At 38.1% G+C, this 21,685-nt stretch overlaps 1 protein-coding gene across 7 annotated transcripts in view; it reads right to left on the reverse strand.

Moving 5' to 3' along the window:
• The window catches only part of LEF1 (lymphoid enhancer binding factor 1), a 117,052-nt gene that overhangs the window by 31,327 nt on the left and 64,040 nt on the right, over positions 1 to 21,685 (reverse strand). For 5 of the 7 annotated variants that reach the window (XM_058193283.1, XM_058193282.1, XM_058193287.1 and 2 more), the window contains 4 exons: positions 16,495 to 16,627; positions 7,946 to 8,036; positions 5,705 to 5,788; positions 191 to 313 (listed from right to left, as the gene is read on the reverse strand). In XM_058193283.1, coding sequence (XP_058049266.1) covers positions 191 to 313; positions 5,705 to 5,788; positions 7,946 to 8,036; positions 16,495 to 16,627 — 431 coding nt within the window. The remainder of the gene's footprint in view (positions 1 to 190; positions 314 to 5,704; positions 5,789 to 7,945; positions 8,037 to 16,494; positions 16,628 to 21,685) is intronic. The other 2 variants (XM_058193288.1, XM_058193289.1) reach the window with 1 other exon arrangement.

The raw sequence follows: 21,685 nt of genomic DNA on the forward strand, positions 1-21,685 counted from the left end.
GTAAAATGCCCAGGTCTGCTAAAGGTACAGAAAATACAAGGCTATGTTCATAACTTAAGCACATATCCCACACTTTATTTTACAGATAAGCAGGGGAAAAAGCCCTTCATCACAACTAGTGCCATGTCCACTTGGTTCCCAGAGAACATAGATTAAGGATTGTTAAAAGATTTGGAAAAGTCCAACTCACATGTGCATTAAGTCACTGTCTGTGTGTGGATGTTCTTGTTTGACTTGAGGTGTTACAATTGCAGGGTGAGGGATTCCAGTTGTGTGGGGTCCTGGAGGACCTGGGATCATATGATGTGAAAACCTACAAAGGATGAAAAAGGGCAAGTCTTTTTCATAATGGCAATTTTAGCAGAGCATTGAACAATTATATGAATCACAAGGAAAGCCTAGGAAGAAATATTTCATATTGGGCTAGCAGCAAAAATATTAGGAGGCCTATATTTGACAGCTAAGATAAGGACAGAATAAACAGGATTATTTTTGTCCTTTAATCCTGGAGAAATGCTGCAGTAGATACCTTGCATTATATGCAAAGAAATTCAATGCCTCCAACAATTCCAAAAACACATACAGTGGGAACATAATGCTAATTTCATCCTAGCCCCATAAAAATATTTTCTCACATAAATATGACATTAAAGTTACCCACCACCAGGTAAAAAAAGGAGGAATGGTCATGCAGGAAGAAAATAAGGTAGTGAAAAAATTGCATTTCCTCGAGAAGCTATAATTTTCTAATTGTATAATCTAAATCCCAGGATCAATCTGTTCATTCATATTTATCTTGTCTTTATGATATGTGATTCACTCCTAAGGCACATGATACACTCACCACTCATCCTCCTGTTACTATTATCCTTCAATATTGAACATTGTCTCTTTTCCATCTGGCTTCTTCTATAACTGATCTTTTAAGTGACTACACATGTGCACTTCGGCCTTTTGGTAAGTTATCAGGGATGGGCTGCTGGGGGTTTGCAGGGGTTCGGGAGAACCTCTAGCTAAGATTCTGTGCAGTTCAGAGAACCTCCAAATCCCACTCCTGGCTGGCCCTGCCCCACCCCTCCCAGGAGTCCCCACGCGGCCTGTTTTGGATGCAGGTAAGTGCAGGGTGTGTGTGGACCCTTGAGGGCAAAAAATGGGCCTATCGGAAGTTTGGGAAAGCCGAAAACGGACCCGTGTCCAGCCTCCAGAGGGCCTCTGGAGCCTGGGGAGGCCATTTTTGCCCTCCCAGAGGCTTGAAGAAAGTCTCTGGAGCCCGGGGAGGGCAAAAATGCCCCCCCCTCCATGGTGAAGGAGGCCAACTAGGCCATACCCACCATGGCCATGCCCACCCAGCAACCAGGCAGAGAATCCCTTGCTAAAATTTTTGAAGCACAGCCCTGTATGTTATCTATTATTAGTATATACAGGGTATATATTATAAAATGTATGCAGGGACAGCGCCTATCGGTGTTAAAGATAGAGAATGCACACACTTCTGAGTGCCATGAAGAGGTGGGAAGCTTCTGAGAGAAAGAAAAATTATCTCATTATTAATGGGACAGCAAAGCCTCATTTTCCAAAATAACCTGCTATGTTATGTACCTATAATTATAGTTCTTTGAGTAGTCATATATGAATGCTCACACAAAAATTATACACTTGTGTTTACAGACTTATTTGGTGAGAATGCTACCCCTGGGTACACAGACATTGGCATGGTTCCTACCAAGCCAGGTTTGGTGTAGTGGTTAATGCACTAGCCTAGAAACCAGGAGAAGAAACCCACCTCATAGGATTGTTATTTTGGAGAAAATAGGAGGAGGAAGGAGTATTAGATGTGTTCACCCTGTTCTTTTATAAAAATAATAAAGGTGGGATATAAATAAATAAAAAGACACCACAACAGATCCAGTACTGAAAGTTCCTGAGACCAAATAACAGGACAAGCTATGAGAATGCATCAATGGCATTCAAAGAACTGCATTTACAGTTAATTGAGGAGCCGAGGTGGTTCAGTGGTTAGAGTGCAGTACTGCAGGCTACTTCTGCTGACTGCCGGCTGACTGCAATTTGGCCGTTCAAATCTCACCAGGCTCAAGTTTGACTCATCTTTCCATCCCTCCAAGAAAAATAAGGACCCAGATTGTTGGGAGCAATATGCTGACTCTGTAAACCACTTAGAGAGAGCTGTAAAAGCACTATGAAGCAGTTTATAAGTCTATTGCAATTGCTAATTCTTTATGAAACAAGGATCTTTTTTATAAGATACTTATCCACATGAGTGTAGATATATTAATGCATAGAGAAGGAAAGGGTCCAACATGTAGTAGAGCTTTTATGAAACACTTCAGAGTATCAACTGGAAAATGTTTCAATAGCAAGAATGGGTAATAAAATTTAAGACATCCACACCGAAGAGAAACTTGAGTTGTTGCAGTTGGAACTGAGCTGACAAGAGAAGGTTTACTCCTCTCTTAGCCTTGGTGGAATTGAGCAGGGCAAGCTTTTTAAAACCTTTAAACACTTTATGGACATTTTCTCCAATGCAAATATTAGCTAAATGTCAAACCATAGAGAATCCAACTGATCTCTCAAAGAGATGAAGGCATCACCAAACATTACTGCCATCATGGTAGGAGGCTTAGAGGAAGAGGAGGAGCTTAAGAGTCTGCCATCCATAAAACTTGCTCCCAGACAAGAGCAAATAGTGTGATGAGCCTGTTTAATAAATACCTGGTGGTGTTTATATAGGTCTACTGTGTAACTCTCACCAAGCAAATAAGTCCGCGTGAGGGGGAAAGCATGAATTCCTACAATGCAGGTAGTTGTGAAACAGAGCCCTTAAGATCATGAAGTTGGCCAACTGCCTGTCACAATGTATGAAGCTTTAAATAACAGTTTTAAGGAGTTTTGAACTAAAGTTGAGATACTTTTAAATAAAATTGGAAGGAAGGAAGAAATAAACATATTGGAAAAGCACGTCCTGTTCAAATATGAAATTGCGGATGCTGTAGTGGTTGAAAACAAACTGGAAGAGTTTAGAAGAAGATGTTCCTAGTTACCCACTAGTGTGTGTGTGTGTGTGTGTGTGTCTCATCAAACAATTATGTAAGCTCTAAAAGATCCAAATCTGCACTCTGCAGAGGTTCATAATCCATATATATACAATAAATTAGAGTGTTATTATTTCCGACACACATGTATGGAAATGTTGAACTTAGAGCTGCCACTCAATTAATTCTTACATTCATTCTTGTGCAGATTTGCATGGTTGCACCCAATCAAAGTAATGAGAAGAACATATAATGCCAGGAACTTGGAACTGCAATGCTATATGTAATGAAATGCAGGTTTTCTCTTTTCTTGGACATTTAAAGCATTACACACTGGTGTGTGCCTCTTAAAGCAAAATAGCTACTGCATACCACAAGGGCTCTTTGGGGCAATTTTACACATGACACTGAAAAGGATTTCCAGCATAGATCCTACCTCATGCTATCTCTTCACTTCTTTATTTAAAAAAAGTATCCCAGTAAATATTAAATATTAAAATATTAAATTTTCACGATTCCAGCAGGATTTTCTGTACTTCGTAATAGTGAAGTCATTCAAATTATTACCAGTTTAACAGCAGACCATTCTGCTAATGTTATAAAAAGCTGGGGAACCTGTGTAAATTGAACAGATAAAATCAATAATGCCCCAATGTTTTAAAGATCATCATGATGGTCGTGGCGGTGGCAGTGACGGGCAATCAATTAGTCTCTTTATTTGGCCAAGATTAGTTTCTCCCATCAAATATGGGTCCGGATGTGCCAGACTTCAACTTTAATATTGACAAAGACCGCATCCTGTGCATGTCAACACACTGCTAGTTGCCAGAATGTGGGCAAGTGTATGTTGGTTTGCAAAATAGTCTCTGTTCCAAGATCGTAATCTGCACAGAATAAGAATATTAAATTTTGGGTAAAACTAGAAAAGATTCTGTAAAGAATGAAGCATTGTTAAAGGAGGACGGAATAAAAAAGGAATTGACAGCATGAAAGAAAGTACTTGATGAGGTTGATGAGATTTTTAGAAAGAGAATGATGAGAAATTTAAAGAACAATAGGATTATTTTGTGAAGAAGATAGAAAGGTACAGAAAACAGTACAGCGAATAATGCTGGTGCAAACTAGTGTGAGCTATTTTTTTTCTTATATTATGCCTTTACTTTCTTTACCTTATTAGTTCTTACTTTTTTTTCTGCACTGTGCATAATATTGTCTAACCAGTGGTTCTCAACCTGGAGTGGGGGACGGGACATCACAAGGATTCTGCAAAGACTTGAAGGAATGTTATCGTTTAAACCAGTGGTGAAATCTAAAAATGTTTACTACTGGTTCTGTGGGCATGGCAGGGGAAAGATACTGCAAAACCTCCATTCCCACCCCACTCCAGGGGAAGAATACTGCAAAATCCCCATTCCTCCTCACTCCTGGGGGAAGGATATTGCAAAATCTCCATTCCCAACACACTCTGGGGCCAGCCAGAGGTATTTGCCAGCTCTTTGAACTACTCAAATTTCCGCTACCGGTTCTCCAGACCTATCACAACCTGCTGGATTTCACCCCTGTTTAAACCTTGAGTTAAACCTTGGGGCTCCATGGCCATGATCATGGCCACAAAAGGTATTTAAAGGGGTCCATGGTGAAGAAAAGGTTGAGAACCACTCTAGCCCAAAAGAGAATAGTAAGATGGGTATATTAGTACCAACTAGTGTTGAAAGCCAATATATCAGAATACAACGTTGGGAAACCCTGATTTAGCTAATAATCTGTTAATCTGTTAATTACATTGAACTGTATTAACTGTTAAACATGAAAATAGTGTCCTTGCATTAGTCTGATATTTATTTAGTCTTATCTAGTAAAAACTAGTTGACAACGTGACCCGTTGCATTAATTCATATAAAAATTTGACAGAAAAAAATGTAAGATGATAACTAGCATATTAGAAAAGTTTTATTGAGCTTGGCACAACTATAAATGGGAGGAAATAAAAAATGTGATTAAATTGAAAACAGTACATGTATCCCACACACCCAGCCAACAAATGTGTTAAATTGTTTTTATGTGTATGTTGCATTTTATTGATACATAGAAAATTACAGCAACCTTTGAGTACACCAAGCACAGCAAATAGATCCCATATTTTCATACCACAGAAAGATAAGAATGATACAAAATGATGCCGCCACCAACACCTAATTAGTGCTGCCTGCTTGCACTAAAGTTCTTTATTCGTACAGCAATATAACCATGTCTACACAGCTTCTTTTTCCTTAATTGTAAAATAGTTTGGAGCCTGGAAAAGCATTTCCTATCTTGCATTCTATATTTAAATAGAATACTTCAGAAAATGGATAGAGAATCCGAAGTAAACATTATGTCATTATCATTATGTACACTTGTGCTGACAAAACTAATACTCTCTTTGGCTTCAGTAAGATTGTTGTATCACAGATTTGATGTCTTTTAATCAGCCAATGATAATAGCAAGCTGTATATACACAGTGGTCTATATACATACACAGAGACTTAAATGCAATTTAGCTAATGGGGCAGAGAGAGCAAGCAAAGGCAGTCACCAGGACGAAGCAGTATAGCCAATTCCCCTCCATGTCCAGCATTTACTCCTCAGCCAGTCATTCCCCACCTACACCTACCTTGACATGGAAGTGTCGACTGAAAGTGAGGATGGGTAGGGATGCCTGAATCCACCTGAGATGGGATATACAGGCTGACCTTGCCTGAGGTCACAGAAGAAAGCAACCCATCAATTATAAAGTAACAGAAGTGAATCTGCCTTTTTCCAAACACCAATAAATAGATAACCAACTAAGTAGCTTATTCTTCACGTCATAAGAACAAATAAACTAGGATTTATTCTTGCTATATTATGATTATTAAAACAGTAACAAGCTGGGAATCCCAGTTTTCATAAAATATGAAAATACCTTCCTGTATTGTTTAGTCACTCCCATGGCAGAAGGAGGAGGAGCCAAACTGGAGCAGTCAGGCAGAAGGAACCAATAGCTTTGCCTCATTTCTGGTAAGGGGACATTCTAAAAAAATCCTAGGATATTTGGACTCTAACAAAAGCATTAACTATATGTTATATTTTAAGCAACTGTGTCTTTTCCCACATTGTGAAGCATTGGAAAGTGTTGTTCGCATACAACAAACTGTCTAAAGCAGGGGTCTCCAAACTTGGTCCCTTTAAGACTTGTGGACTTCAACTCCCAGAGTTTCTCAGCCAGCTTTGCTGGCTGAGGGACTCTGGGAGTTGAAGTCCACAAGTCTTAAAGGGACCAAGGTTGGAGACATGTGGTCTGAAGCATCTTCTTGAAATCAGATCTAATGTGTGTACACAGCCCAAGTTCATACAGTTTGAATGCAAAACAAAAACCTTGAAAGGAAATTTAAAATACAAAGAAACTTCTAATATAAATTTCTGTTCTTCTGAATAGATACATGAATAGCTGAATTTGAATGTTTCAAATATTTTGAATCTTTTATGTATAGTTTACATTGGGTTTTTTTCCCATTGTGAATTAACTTCTGAATAGAAGTTAACACACTTATGTATCAACTTCAGAGAGAATAATTGAATTTTCCTTGAAAGAGTACACTCAATTCTACTCAAGCAGAGCTATTGATTGACAGATTTAAGAAACTGGCATTTTAAAGCTGCTGGTCCTTTCTTATTCTCACCATGGCACTCTTCACACTTAAATTAACTTCTGTGCATACACGGTAGGTTAGACCATTGCACATGTACACAATTATGCACACACAATTCAAATATCAATCGTACAGTACAGCAATAAGCAGAAATGTAAGAGAATTACGTGTGGTATACTATTCATATTACCAGTATTTTTAATTCAGCTTCATCTTTGAAAAAATGTACATACAAAGAAGCAAACAATTGTTAAAATTTAAAAGTTAGAACCAAATCTATTCCCACACTCCAAAAAATCCTTCCTTAGTGTAAAAACAGCCACAGTAATATAAAAAAGCCTGGCAATCAAACTCTTGGCTCTCCTAATTTTCTTCTAATCAAAAAAGTTTATTTAAATATTTTTGGTATTTTTTGACATGAAATAATATATCATGTAACAAATGGAGTTTTTCTATCTAATGTACCTGCTTTGCCAAAATGACGGATCATTCCCAAAATAAATTCTCAAAAGAGGTATAGAAATAGCTCATTAGCATCCTCGATATTATCTAAAAATTACAAAAAATTGGATCACAACAATTCTTTTTCCCCCTATTTGTTTATGTCAGATACACTCTTGCTAAGCAATACTGCACCTGATTGACTCCTTGGAAGAAATTTCACGAAAGGCAAATTCAATTCACTCAATTGCCATTTTTTTCAGCTTAGACTAAACAAAGAACACATTTAATATAGTGAATCAAATTGGGCATTCCTCCTTCATAAAGGAGAGTCTGCCTTGAAGAATTTTACAAATTTGAAACATTTGTTACATTGAAGATAAATTAGTGCAAAATGAACATATGAATCGTGGTTATTTAGTGGTAATGTGGCACTCTGCATGTATTCAGTGCCGCTTGTGTATTTTATAAATCCAAATAAACAATCTTACCTAACACATATTATCGGGCTCCCAACTGTTCAAGCCAGAGTCTGTGAACTGTGCAGTGGATTTCATTTAGGAACATCATACTGTTTCTAGAGTCCAATTTACTCTCAATAGGTTGCTCTGCAAAGCCAACCACATTTCCCTACTTTTTATAAATAATGGTGTTTTGTTATTTAATAATGAAAACCTTACAGTTGTTTTAAAATGAGTAATTTCTCAAGTCAATAAATTTGCATTGGACGTACATAACACAAAATACACGCGTGCGACTCAGAAGTAGCAGGAAGCTCTTACCAGCCAAGTGGTGGGGTTATCTGCCCAACACTGCCAGGAGATAAGGGATAAAAGGTGGAAATATCAGGACCTGGAGGATGCCGATTCATGCCTGTTAAAAAGTACAGAATGTAAATGATCATTTTAGCCTATAGAATATAAAAATAACCTGTAAGCCGCCCAAAGTCCCTTTGTAGGAGAGATAGGTGGCATAAAAAAAATAAAAAAATAAATAACCCATGATTAAATAGAGCCATTTAATCTAAAAACCTATGAAAAGAAAAGAAAGATTGAGTCTGCAGTATATCTTTTTCCCCCAATAGTGCATGACATAGACTACTTTTGTCTACTCTAGCCTTATATCTTCCAGATTAGGGGTCTCCAACCTTGGCAACTTTAACACTTGTAGACTTCAACTCAATTCAAGTTGAAGTCCACAAGTCTTAAAGTTGCCAAGGTTGGAGACCCCTGTTCCAGATTGTTACTCCCAAACTAGTGTCATAGCCAAAATTAAAACTGGAGAATTTTCATCCAATATTATTTATCCTAGAGGATAAATCCAATATTATTTATCCTAGAGGATAAATAATATAATTATAAATAATATAATTGCAAATCTTTTTTGAATACAGACCCTTTAGAACAGATAAATCAACGGTACTCAATTAATTTTGTACTGATCTCAAGTAGCTTATATTGATCTCGGGTAACTTACTTAGGCTGGATCCAACTCTTATGTCTTCAGGAACATTGAAGGATTGAACACCAAAATTGCATCTTTTATGAGAACAGATTAAAAGCCAGCACTTCATCCAGTGAAACAATCAGTTTCCTAGATACTATCATTTGGAATTAAATTAAATGAATGAAACTAGATACTATATTAGCCATTTCTATAATAATGTGACAAATTTGGTTAGCTTTCCTAAATAAGGACTGCAGTTCCTCAACCTGATATGATTTAATAGTCAAAAAGTTAACTGGCACCTTAGTACCTATCAATTGTTTTTGTGACATAAGTTTTCATAAACCAAATACATAGTCACCTCAGTAGGTAAATGTGTATGCATATACCCTAGGTACAAAGAGAAGGAGGTGTCCAAAGCAAAGCCAAAAGGTCAAGCACTGCACAAGAAAGTAGATGCACCACAATATTATGCAGAACACAAATCAGAATGAGTGTGACTCATTTGTGACTAGTGGGCTCACTAGTAGATTACAAATAGGCATAGCACATGAACACTATAAAATCATGTAAGAGGGCAATAGCTTCATCAGGAATACCAAATTAAGCAGCTTCCAATTTCATTTACCTTCCTGAATTAGGAAAACCCTAGTTTTGTTTATTATAGAAAAGCATAATGGACAAATGAATGGATTCTCAATATTATGGCTGATGTTTATTGAGGATGGAACAGAAGTGGCATCACACTTTATGTTTCTTTAACTTACTTTAGGTAGCCCATTAGTGTTGTACCCTGTTTTAGACTTCGCTACAGATTCTAAAGAAGGACAAGCATTCATTTAAGGTTGTGAGGATCAATGACCGTCTTCCAGGATGCACAGAATAGTATCACCCGAGGGCTATCAATGGCAGCAAGTGATATGCTATTATCCCATATGAATGGTCCTATAGAAGATATACCCTGGGCACTTGGTGAGACCCTGCCAATCTATGTTTTACCTTTACATTTTCAAATTTGAATTTTTAAGAATTTCTGATGCAATTCCTGGAGAAAGATGTTTATGACCAAAAGAATGGAGAAAAAGACAGTTATATTGTAGGATCTGGCTGCAGACAACTGCAGGCTTTTCAGTATGGTATGGTAGAGACACATCACTTTAAGATGATGTTACTACATCATGCTTTTTTCTGCTGTGGTGCCTGGAAAGTGGAGTTGCTTTAAGGGCGTATCTACTGAGGGAATTCAGGTGAAAATGCCATCAATCTATCTTGAAAAGAGGAACGGCACTTGGAAGTAGGAACTAAAATGCTTACTAAAACATTAAATACGGCAGTCATTTTATTAGTTTTTTCAAGGGTTTGTTTGCAGCATTTTTACTGCACTCAGCTTTAAAATCTAACCTTAATGAACTGGTTGAGAGGTGAGTGCGCAATGTTATGCAGTAACTTTTTTACAGATTCTTCTATTCTGTTGAAAAACACATAAGCAAAATATAAATGGATTCTGTTGACTGGAAATAAATTGCCTGATGCAATCTTGCAGAAAAGTAGGTCTTTATGTAAGACTCCAGTTTTTTTTAAAAAAAACATGCCTTTTCTTCATAAGTTTGTGTAAAATTGGGTTGCATTGAGTAATCAGTTGCGCTCTGCATGGCATTGTGATTACACTGCCCACCCCCACTTTCATTGCTTGACCACTGGGCCTCTCCCCCTACTCTTCTCTCTGTAGATATCAATTTCCTTCTCTCTGTACTAGGATATATATACCTACCCATTAGGTGACTGCTTCATGTATCTGATGAAGTAGGGTCTGGCCCAGAAAAGCTTATGCTACAAGACTTGTAGTTTTTACATTTCTTGATTGATTTTCTCTCTGATTTAAAAAGAAAAAAAAGGAAGAAGTTATATGATACACAAGTGATAAAGTAGTAGAGTTTGTGTGACTTTAATAGATTTAAGTCTTGAGAAATCATATTGAACAGCTAAATATATAAGAAGAGGCAGGGGGGATGAATGAAAGCAGCAGTTTCAAAAAGACTTATTAGATTTTGTAAATTGCTGCTTATACATTTTATATGGTTCCCTTGAGATGTACAGCTTTTATGGACTTGCAACCACTGAGGATCAGTGGTTAATTAAAAATCATTTTCAGGCCTGCAATGGTCATACTTGATATGATTCATTTACCTTCTGAGTCTCACTTCAGCTCTAGCTAAGCTCCTCATCATATCGACTCTTGAGTGCCAAGGTCATTCTTGTAGTAGTTAATATTTTTGGAATAGACTAAGAAAGTCTCACTGGAAATGATCCATCAATTCACACTCTCAAAAATGTAAAAAAAAAAATATATTCTACAAATTCTAAAAATCACCTTAAGGATTAAAAGTAATCCGAACCCCAAATGAGCCCTGTGGTCTTCATGCTCTATCTAAATCTCATATCCCAAGGAGGTATGATGTTCACAAAGACCATAAAGGTATTGATGGATTTAATGCATTAAGGAATAAACAAAACGAGTGTTTTATTTTATATCTAAATCCTGCATTCTAAATAATAAGAGGGACAAGTGATCAGATCGTTTAGAAAAGGGCTGTCAAACTCCTGGCCCATGGGCCAGATGAGTTATGTGCTGGTCACACCCACACCTGGTTTAGCAAAGGGGAGAAAAGTCCTGATATGTCACATGACGCTGCCGTGACCTCAGTTTGACACCCCTAGTTTAGAAGGACCAACTACAGTATAAAATTCAATTAAGAAAGTGCAATTAATGAGAACTCCATTCTTCTTGCGGCTGCCTTACACTGTATAAACATCTTGCCATCCATTCAAATATACAGGAAATGTTCAAAACTACTTGTTTGCACTTACTAGCTAAGCTCATACTCACACCTACACAAAGTAGCAAGGAGCAATAAATTCATCATGTTAACGGTGAATCTTATTTTGCTAAATTTATAAATTTCCTTCCTCTTTTACTAAATCTCCTACAAACAACATATACTATTATTTTCCTTGGAATCTCAGTAGATTACTGAGATTACTTTAAAGAAATTTGTGAACTAAAAAATGACTTTAATTCTTAATAAAAAAGACTATAATGTTACTGATGGTTCATAGGGTAATGTTTAAGAGAAGAATTTTTAAATTTTCTTTTACAGTAAGGCATATGGGCAGAATACTATATATTGAGCACAGATACTATTGAAGCCACATATATAAATTATCTGTTCCATAATACTTTTCTACTGCACCTACAAGAATCCCTTTAGGCATCTCCAGGCAATAGAGCTAAATAAAAGTACTCCTTCATGTGCCAGGAAATAACATAAAGATCATAACTGCTTGGAGGATTGTATTCATGCATATGCTTTAGTTTCACGTTATCAGCCAAGATAAGACACCATGTGACACTATTCCTATCTACCTTGAGCTTTCAGCACAATGCTGGTTTAAGTTACCAAGAGGTAATAGCTAAAACAATCTAGTAAAGGTAAGTAGGACCCATCCCTGACTTCCTCCATCACCAACTGAGCAGGCTGCTCCAGTGAAGGCCAACTGCTGCAGAGGAACCATTTATAACTAGGCTTACTTGGCAAGATCCACTATGACTGAGGCTTAAAAAGTGTAATTAATCTGTACACAAAGCTCATCTTTTATGTATGCATAAAATAATTTTTAAAAAAATCCAGGCCCACACCATGCCTATATAAAAAACCTTTACAAATATAGGTAAAGGTTCCCCTGCACATGTGTGCTAGTCGTTTTCTGGCTCTAGGGGGTGGTGCTTATCTCCATTTCAAAGCCGAAGAGCCAGCTCTGTCCGTGGTTATGTGGCCAGCATGACTAAATGCTGAAGGCGCATGGAGCGCTATTACCTTTGCACCAAAGTGGTCCCTATTTTTCTACTTGCATTTTTTACGTGCTTTCGAACTGCTAGGTTGGCAGAAGCTGGGACAAGTAACAGGAGCTCACTCCGTTATGCAACACTAGGAATTCGAACCGCTGAACTGCCAACCTTTCTGATCGACAAGCTCAGCATCTTAGCCACCGCATCCCTACTTGCAAATATACTGGTCCCCAAACTCAGTAGATAAAGCCAACCTATAGTGGATTATTGTGAAAAATGTTATTTAATTATTTAAATGTATTTAAGAGGTATTAATAAAAGTTCTATTTAACATATTACTCAAAAGTTTTTCATTTTTTAAATTCTAGAACTCCCCTGATCAAGGAGGAAACTTCTACTAAGATAAAAATTGCTGCATTCACGTGCTTATGGAATATAGAGATCAGAGTTTGAAAAACCAATCTATAAACTTCAAAAAATTATCCCAAATTGTACAAACTCAAGCTTCAAAAAGAATCAAAAAGAAGTATCTAAATAAGTACCTGAAAGATAAAGATGATACTATTTAAAATAAGTAAAGTCAATATTCCCAGTTATATAACTTACTACAATCAATATATGAAAAAAAAACAATGGCGACAATTTGCCTTAATGATCTTAAAAGTGGAAACCAACACAGAATGAGGTGTATGACAAGGTGATATAATATCATCTATCCTTTTCTCAACCTGCCTTGAAGAAGTATTTCGCAAATTAGACTAGGCAAAAGATGGAATAAAACTGAATGGTGCCTATTGAAATCACTTAAGATTTGAAGAAGGTGTTGTTATATCTGGAGAAGAACTAGGTGTAGTAGACCGTTACATATACCTTGGCCAACAGATCTCAATGGAAGGTGATACAACAAAGGAAACTGAACATCATGCTAAATGTGTTGGCAGGCATTCGGCAAGCTAAGCATAATTTTCAAGAACAACCTCCCCCTGAATGACTGAAAAGTTTTTGATCAGTATGTGCTACCTGTTCTAACATAGTGTTGTGTCTCGTCCGATTTCACCACAGCCAGGGCCTTCTTATCTGCTTCCGAACACGGAGGAATGTCCTAGTATGCCTCCCGGCCCCAGCCCTGGCTCCATGCCCAGACAGGCTGAAGAGGAGGAAGTATCTCCAGCCCCCAACTCTGGCTCCATGCCCAGGCAAACGGAGCAACTAGACCTCTCCCCCTCCTCCACAGCATGTGAGCCTGAGGGAGGTCAATTGCCAACAGCTGCAGACTGGAGTGACCCTCGTGTCAGAAGACTTGATAGATGGAGGCAACAGAAGGAAGGGAGGGGCAGGCCTGGATAAGTGCTGAGTCATGGAGCCACACCCCATGGCCTATATAAAGGACCTGCTTTCTGGCATTCTCTGAGTCAGGCAAAGTCTAAACATATCTTGCTGAAGTCACTTTCTGGTCTCCTGCCTGCCCTGAGGACTTTGCTAGGACTTTGGCAGAGCTGCAGAGGCACACCTGATTCAGATTTCCCTGACCCGGCCGTCAGCGGAGGAGTGGGACACGACACATATGCCAGTGAAACATGGACACTAATCTCACAATTGTTACAAAAGCTACGAGTGGCGCATAGAGCCATGGAAAGATATATGTTCGGCATTACAAGACATGATAGAAAGACCTGCACTGGATTAAAGAACAAACAAAAGTGTGTGATATCATCAAGAGAGTAAGATAATTGAAATGGAAATGGGCTGGTCACATAGCAAGAACAACTGATGTGGCAGGTGGACCAAGGTAGTCATAGAATGGATCCCACTTGATAAAAAGCATCCATGAAAGACACCTAAAACAAGGTGGATCAACAACATCAGCAAGTATTGCAGGCCCAACAAAGAAAGCTCAGGACTGTATTGGTTGGAAACCTATAGAAGAGGCCTTCATCCTGCAGTGGATAAACAGTGGCTAAAATGATTATAAAATTGAACACTAGTTTATACACGCTTACAGTTATAAAACCATCACATGTTTTATATAACCGAGAATATTTACTTTAAATGGTATCATCTTTCAGTTTCCAGAGAGGTAGTAATATTACAGGAAAAATACAGACTTGTTATTTTAAAGTCTAAATTATTAGGGCATCAACTTCTCTTGATCAAGGTATGTCTCTTCAAATATATGAAGCATTAACATTTATAGTTTGTTCATGGATGGAATAAATTAGAAGGAAGTGACCTGTAGGAGTTACATACAGAGATGAAAACATAGGATGCCCATTCAAAAACAACTGGCAAATTAGTCCTGCAATTATGGCCTGATTAAGATATATAGAAAAACCTTGAGGCATTGTTCTTAGATTATGATATATACTACACTGGAAGGTTCTACTTTATTTTATCATCATCTTCTTTTAACGACCCCATAATCCCTTGTGGAGTGGAGTCTGGGCAACTGAATGGAGCTGAGTGTTTACTAGCCGGATGCCCTTCCTGTCACTAATGCAGAGTTTTGTTCAGCAGATACATTTACATCGTGCCCAGAGAGAGAAATACCTGCCTCTACCTAGGATCGAACTCACAGCCTCCTGATTGTGAGGCGAGAGCTCCACCTCTAGGCCACCGTACCACTCATTCTACTTTATTTTATAAACATTATAAAATCTACAAAGATGCAGCACAATGATTAGCTGACCTTAAATGGAGAATCTAGCTTTTACACCTGGATTGAGGTTTGCAAAGCAAGAGAAGTAAGATAAACAAATCATTATTGATCACTGCATGGTCTCTCATTTTAGCCAACAGTGTTTCATAATAGCGTTTCACAAAGATGACTAAAAACACCCATTAAGTTTTTGGCCATCAATAGGCAGTTGGCATATTCTGCTACCCACAGAGATGTGAAGTTGATATAAATATAATTTTGGATATGATTCAAATGGCTACTTACTGATGTAAATATATTAGAAAATAGGTAATATGGTCAAGCTAATATTACAAAAGTGCTTGAGAGTAAATGAAAATTATCTAACCAAGTACAGCTAAGTCCTCATTTAGCAACTGCCTCATTTAGGGTCCATTTGAAGTTACAACAATGATAAAAAAAATAAACTTTGTGACCAATCCTTGCCTTATAATCTTTGTGTCCTTAAAGCAAAAAAAAAAAAAAAAAGCTGAGGTATGATCCTAAGCACAGTCAGCGTTTTATTTTGCAACCACTTTGGTTAATGACCAAGTTTAAAAAAAGGTAAAGGATTTTACTCTGCTAGTTATTGCCAATGATAGGGGGCACTGCTCATCTCCATTTCAAGGCCATTGAGTCAGCACTATCCAAAGACAATTCTGCGGTCATGTGGCCACCATGATGTCCCAGAGCACTGTTACCTTCCTACCGAAGTGGTACCTATTTATCTACTCGTATTTGCATGTATTCGAACTGCTAGGTTGGCAGAAGATGAGGCGAGGATGGGAACTCACCCCATCATGTGGCGCTTAGGTCTTGAACCTGGGCTGCCAGTTTGCCAACCAACAAGCCCATTGTCTCAACTGCTGAGCTACTCCAAGGACCAAGTTACTACTTCCAATAGTTGAATGAGGAACATGTGTACTGTAAATGTAACATTACATCAGAGGGAAGCAATTTAGATTCCTTTAAAGAAAGCTTATTTTAATCATTAAGCTTTCATATGGCTAATAACAAAATGCAACAATGGCATTGTATTTTCCTTTAATGGGACCCTAATTTTCAAAAACAGCAACTCAGAGATATTTTACAATTTCTGGGCTCCACTTCAAATACAACAGGAAAAAGGGAAAACCTATGGTATGTACCTGGATCCACCAGTACTATAAGATAGCATGAAAATCCCCTAAACTCCATTGAAGATGTTACCTGGTAATGAAATGTTTGGAAACCAACCCACAAGCTCGGAGAACGAACCTTCACCCTCATAGTATGAAAATATCCTTTTCAGCATCTGAGGCTCTCAAAAGAAAACATGAGAGAGACAGCTTTTCAAAGGCTGAAAAATGGAAGGATTAGCTCACCTTGCTTTGTGTTGACGTCTGAGGGGAGGTGTGAAGGATGTGTCCCTGGAGAAAAATGTTCATCGCTGTAGGTGATGAGTGGAGTGAGAGGGTGGACTGCATGGGAAGGTTGCACCACAGGGACTTTGTTGGACTGCAAACAAAAAAAAAAGGCTTGAGTAGCATTTCTTTCTTTTGCTTGGTTTTTCTTAAACGAATAGGCCTGATAAAAATAGTGCATATTTAATTGCCTCATTTTTTATCTGAACAATAAGACACATGGGGGACAATTTAATTCTGTTTCACAAACATCAGTACAGGTAGTCCTCAATCTATGACCACAACTGAGCCCAACATGTTGCTAAGTGAGATATTTGTTAAGTGAGTTTTGTCCATTTTAATGATTTTTTTTGCCAGAGTTGTTAAGTGAATCACTGCAATTGTTAAATTAGTAACATGGTTATCAAATGAATCTGTTTTTCCCATTGACTTTGCTTGTCAGAGGGTCACAACTGTGATCACATGACCCTGGGACATTGCAACTGTCATAAATGTGAGTCAGTTGTCAAGCATTCGAATGTAAATCACACGACCATGGAATGCTGCAACAGTCATAACTGTGAAAAATGGCCATAAGTCATTTTTTCAGTGCAGATGAACAGTCACTAAGCGAATTGTTGTAAATTGAGAACTACCTGTAATCACACATGCCAACTCTCACTGTAAGTGGAGATTTAAATAATGGTTTGATGAATAAACCACCAGACTATCAAGCCATTATCATGAATAATACAATGACTAGGTATATAAAACATGTGAAACTAAAATCAAACAAAGTTAGGTTCAGGACAATGGGTGAACTAAACCACAGGTTGCAGATTATGCCTGTCTAATTCAAAACAATAGCCATTGATCAAATACTAGTCCTTCCCACAATTTACATAACAAATAGCCAAGGTATCTCTTCGTTGCTCATTTCAGACAGCAAAAATCAGATAGGAGAATATAAAAACCTGGCTAGCCATAACGGATTGTAGAGCTAACATGGATTAATAATTAATTAATAATTAATAATAATAATTAATAAGGTTAGAAACTACCCAGGAAAAATAGTTTTATCATGGCACCCGCTACAAACCTTTATCATTCTAGTACATATGGCCACAAACGCTAATTTACCAGAAATCTGAGGATATTTTGTAACTTCATCTAATCCTACCTTGATGAGTTGTACTGAGCAGCTGGGGGTATTTTTAAACAAAATATTAAGAGTCAACCCATCCACTCCTCTCATTTATACAAGATTGCTAAAGGGATTAAAGACATTCTTGAAAACAAAGACAATACTGTACCAAAGACTTTCTTTCACAGCACACCAAGTTAATTTTTTAATTATTATTTTAAACAAAAGGTTTTAAAACATTAAGATCTTAAAGCAGGGGTGTCAAACTTGATTTCATTGAGGGCTGCATCAGGATTGTGTTTGACCTCAGGTGGGCCAAGTGGGCGTGGCTGGGGTGGGCATCGCCAGCTTGACACCTTCCAGCTGTCTGCCAGTGAATATGGAGTCCAGGACTCCCTACCTCCGTTTTTGCTGGCAGAAGGCTGCAGGAGGCGGTCGTAGCTGAAAATGGAGCCTGAGAAGGCCATGCGTGACCCTCGTGAGCTCTGTTTCTCTGGCAGAGGCACTGCAGGCCGGTCCTTCACTGTTTCCAGAGCAGCCCTGCAGGCCCGATTTAAGCACCCTGCGGCTCAGATTCAGCCCATGGGCCTTGAGTTTGTCACCCCTGTCTTACATGCTCCTGTTTTAGGCATTCCTGTCTAGCCTCAAACACAGATCACTTATGAGCATGTAAATATAGTACTGTAGTCTAATATTACCAATTATCAAACAACTTATTTGGCCTCATATTTAATAAAAGAAATGTGCTAAAAAGAACTGTGGATCATAGTAAGGTAGAGAATTTTTCAAATAGAGCTTGATTCTTAGTAACTACTACCACAACAAGCAGTGTTCTTAATGGTGAAAAAACTGCTTTTTCTTTTTTCTTTTTTTTTTACAATTCTTTCCAAACTTCTAGTCTGCAGCCCTAGGTCTTACATCCAAATACAAACCTGATCTGACCCTGCTTAGCTTTTGGCAATTGGGGTGTTATCAGCTGTATAGTGTTTTCTGTCTTCCTTAAAAGAGAAGCAATGCTCTTGCTACAAAATGGAATTCAATAGTCAGGTAAAGGAAGTCTCCTCTGAAGCATGGAAAGAAATCAAGCTATTCTGTTGATGGGTGCAACAATCCCCTCAAGCTGAAAAGTATTAGAGTTACCACAGTAATCCCCCCTTTTTTTTCATACATACATCTATGCAAAACATGAAAAATGTCTGAGACTCATTTGCATTATTAAATCATGTTCTTTGGTTCATTCTCCCTTTTCTGCACTCAAGAAAAATCTCAGTATAATTTGAAAACACTGTGTAAAAACCCTTTCAGCATTCTTTGAAATAATCACAAATATACACTCATGTCGGATAGGCTTCTGGGAAGGGAAGAGAGATTCATTCCAAAATGCAGATATTGTTCATTAAACCTCCACTCAGAAAATAGTGGAAACTAAAAATAGATTCTTTTTCATTGACATTATTTAAATCATATATTATTTGTATGACAGACCATATTTCAAACACAGTACCAGAGCCTGTGTTTTATTGTCACTACAAAATTGCCATATTTTTTTTTAATCTGCTACTTTTTCTTTGCATACTTTCCGTTGTTTCCAGAGCACTACCTTAAGGAACTTGCATTAGCAAGTAGTATCATTTTAATGTCTGACCTATCCCTCCAGTCATATAGCTCAGAATCTTCTGCATGGATTTTTGCTAAATTATGCTATCCTTCCTCTCCTCTTAATTTTACGGTTTTCAACACAGATTTGCTTTCCTGTGGGAAGGAGATAAGAACCTGAGGATTTTAATTTAAGCTTTGGCCTTGTCTTATATTTTGCAAGAGAGAGAGAGAGCGTGCACACGCGTGCATGCACAAGCAGGAGAGAGAAAAAGCGACGCCACTCGCAAGTGGTTGAAAGCCATTAAGCATTCGGTCCATTATTTGTCACGAAATAATAAAGCAGAATGAATTTCCATTAAGATATATGAGTTAGCATGCGCGAGGTACTTGAAGCAGTACTGCATCTTCCCATTTTTAAAGAAAACACATGTTGATAAACATTGAATAACTATTTCCAGATTATCGATACCTATAAAGAATCAATTGATTTTTTTAAAACAAATACTGTATTTTTTGGAGTATGGCCACATACTCCCCCCTCCCCCCAAAAGTGGGTGAAATTTTCGGTGGGTCTTATAGACCAAATACGGGCCTGTTTTTGGCCTCCCAACCCCCCCCCCCCCGTGTCATGTTTTTTCCTTCCCCGGCCCCCAGAAGCACTCTGCAGTGCTCTGCATGTCCTGTTTTCGCCAAAACTAGGCCAGTTTTAGGCAAAAATGGGTACTTTTTGGCCTTCCAAACCCTCCACGCATCCCATTTTCACCCACCCTGGCCTCAGAAGCACTTTGCAGGCCAAAAACGGCTGCCTTTTTTAGTGAAAACAGGATGCACGGAGGGTTTGGGAGGCCAAAAATGAGCCTGTTTTCGGCCTGAAAAGTGCTTCTGGGGGCCAGGGAGGGCGAAAACAAGACACCTGGAGGCTAAAAACTTTTTTTTCTTGTTTTCTTCTCTAAATCTAGGTGTGTCTTATAGTCTGGTGCATCTTACAGTCCGAAAAATACGGGCATATCTGAGATTATGCAAGCTGCATTGGAGGTAGAAGTTTACAGCAACACATCACCCTCAGAACATGTAAGAAGCCAACTGTAACAACTGTGCTCAATGCAACTCCTTCTAACACAAATTTCCAATCTAAACAGTATCTTTATGCCATTGTGTTTCTTCCTTTGACACAAGGCACTCGTTTACCTTCTTCCTTTTTATAAATAAAATGCTCCATTTACTTACTTTGCGGCAGTTCATAAAATGCTAAAATATATAATGAGAAGAGTATTTCTACAATTGTCGTACCCCACTCCTCCCCGTGTTAGAGTCAATAAAACAGATTGACAATTCCACAGAAGTCTCATAAGTTGTTCCTCTCTAATGTTGCTTCCAGCAACTCCTTTAAAAATTCTATTGTGGATTCCAATGGTTTGGCATTGTGGCTGCTTCATGTTCAGAGAAGACAAGTCTTGATACCTGACCTACTTTATGTAGATTCACTCTTCCTTTAAAACAAAAGGTAGATCGTCCATACAATGATAGGACAGAGAGTAGAAATTTGACTTAAAGCTCCACATTTTAGTCAGGAAAGTGTGTTTATGGCTCTGCCCAGGCCTTTAGTCAGGGTGACTGAAGCCTCCTTTTAACTTGCTTTTCTTTTCAATTTGTTATACTGCAACGTTTACTCTTTTTGTTTCTTGTCATTGTTTATAATGTTTGAAATAATTTGTAAAACACCCAGAGTCTCTGACAGTCAGATGGCATAGACGTTTATACAATAATGATGCAGATTTTTTTAAAAATCAGAAATTGAAATCCAGTCATTGACAAAAACCGTAAGAATTCTTAGCACAGGTATAGCAATGGAATTCAGCTTAGAGCAGAGGTGGTATTCAGCAAGTTCTGACCAGTTCTGGAGAACCAGTAGCAGAAATTTTGAGTAGTTCAGAGAACTGGTAAATACCACCTCTGACTGGCCCCGAATCCATCTATTCTCTGCCTCCTGAGTCCCAGCTGATTGGGAGGAAATGGGATTTTGCAGCAACCTTCCCCTGGAGTGGGGAGGGAATGGAGATTTTACAGTATTCTTCCCCTGCCATGCCCATCATGCCACGCCATGCCCACAGAACCAGTAGTAAAAATTTCATCCCACCACTGGTTTAGATGAATATGCTATAGTAGCAATAAACTGGGGTAAAATCACACATGGAATAAAAATGCCAAATGGTCGAACCTTCCAGAGCCATCAGGAGGAAAACAGAAAATGTAGAAGATTCCAAAAGATCCCTGAATTCAAAAGGCTTAGCCTCAAATTGATATATTAATGATCACAGAGTAACAAATCAAAAATCAGGCTAACATGGAAAAAGTATTCTGAATAGTAGAGATGTCAACATTCAAGATACCTTAGAACACAGGTGTCAAACTCGCAACGTCACATTGCCG

Source organism: Ahaetulla prasina, chromosome 8, assembly GCF_028640845.1.
Source record: "Ahaetulla prasina isolate Xishuangbanna chromosome 8, ASM2864084v1, whole genome shotgun sequence".
NCBI lineage: Eukaryota > Metazoa > Chordata > Lepidosauria > Squamata > Colubridae > Ahaetulla > Ahaetulla prasina.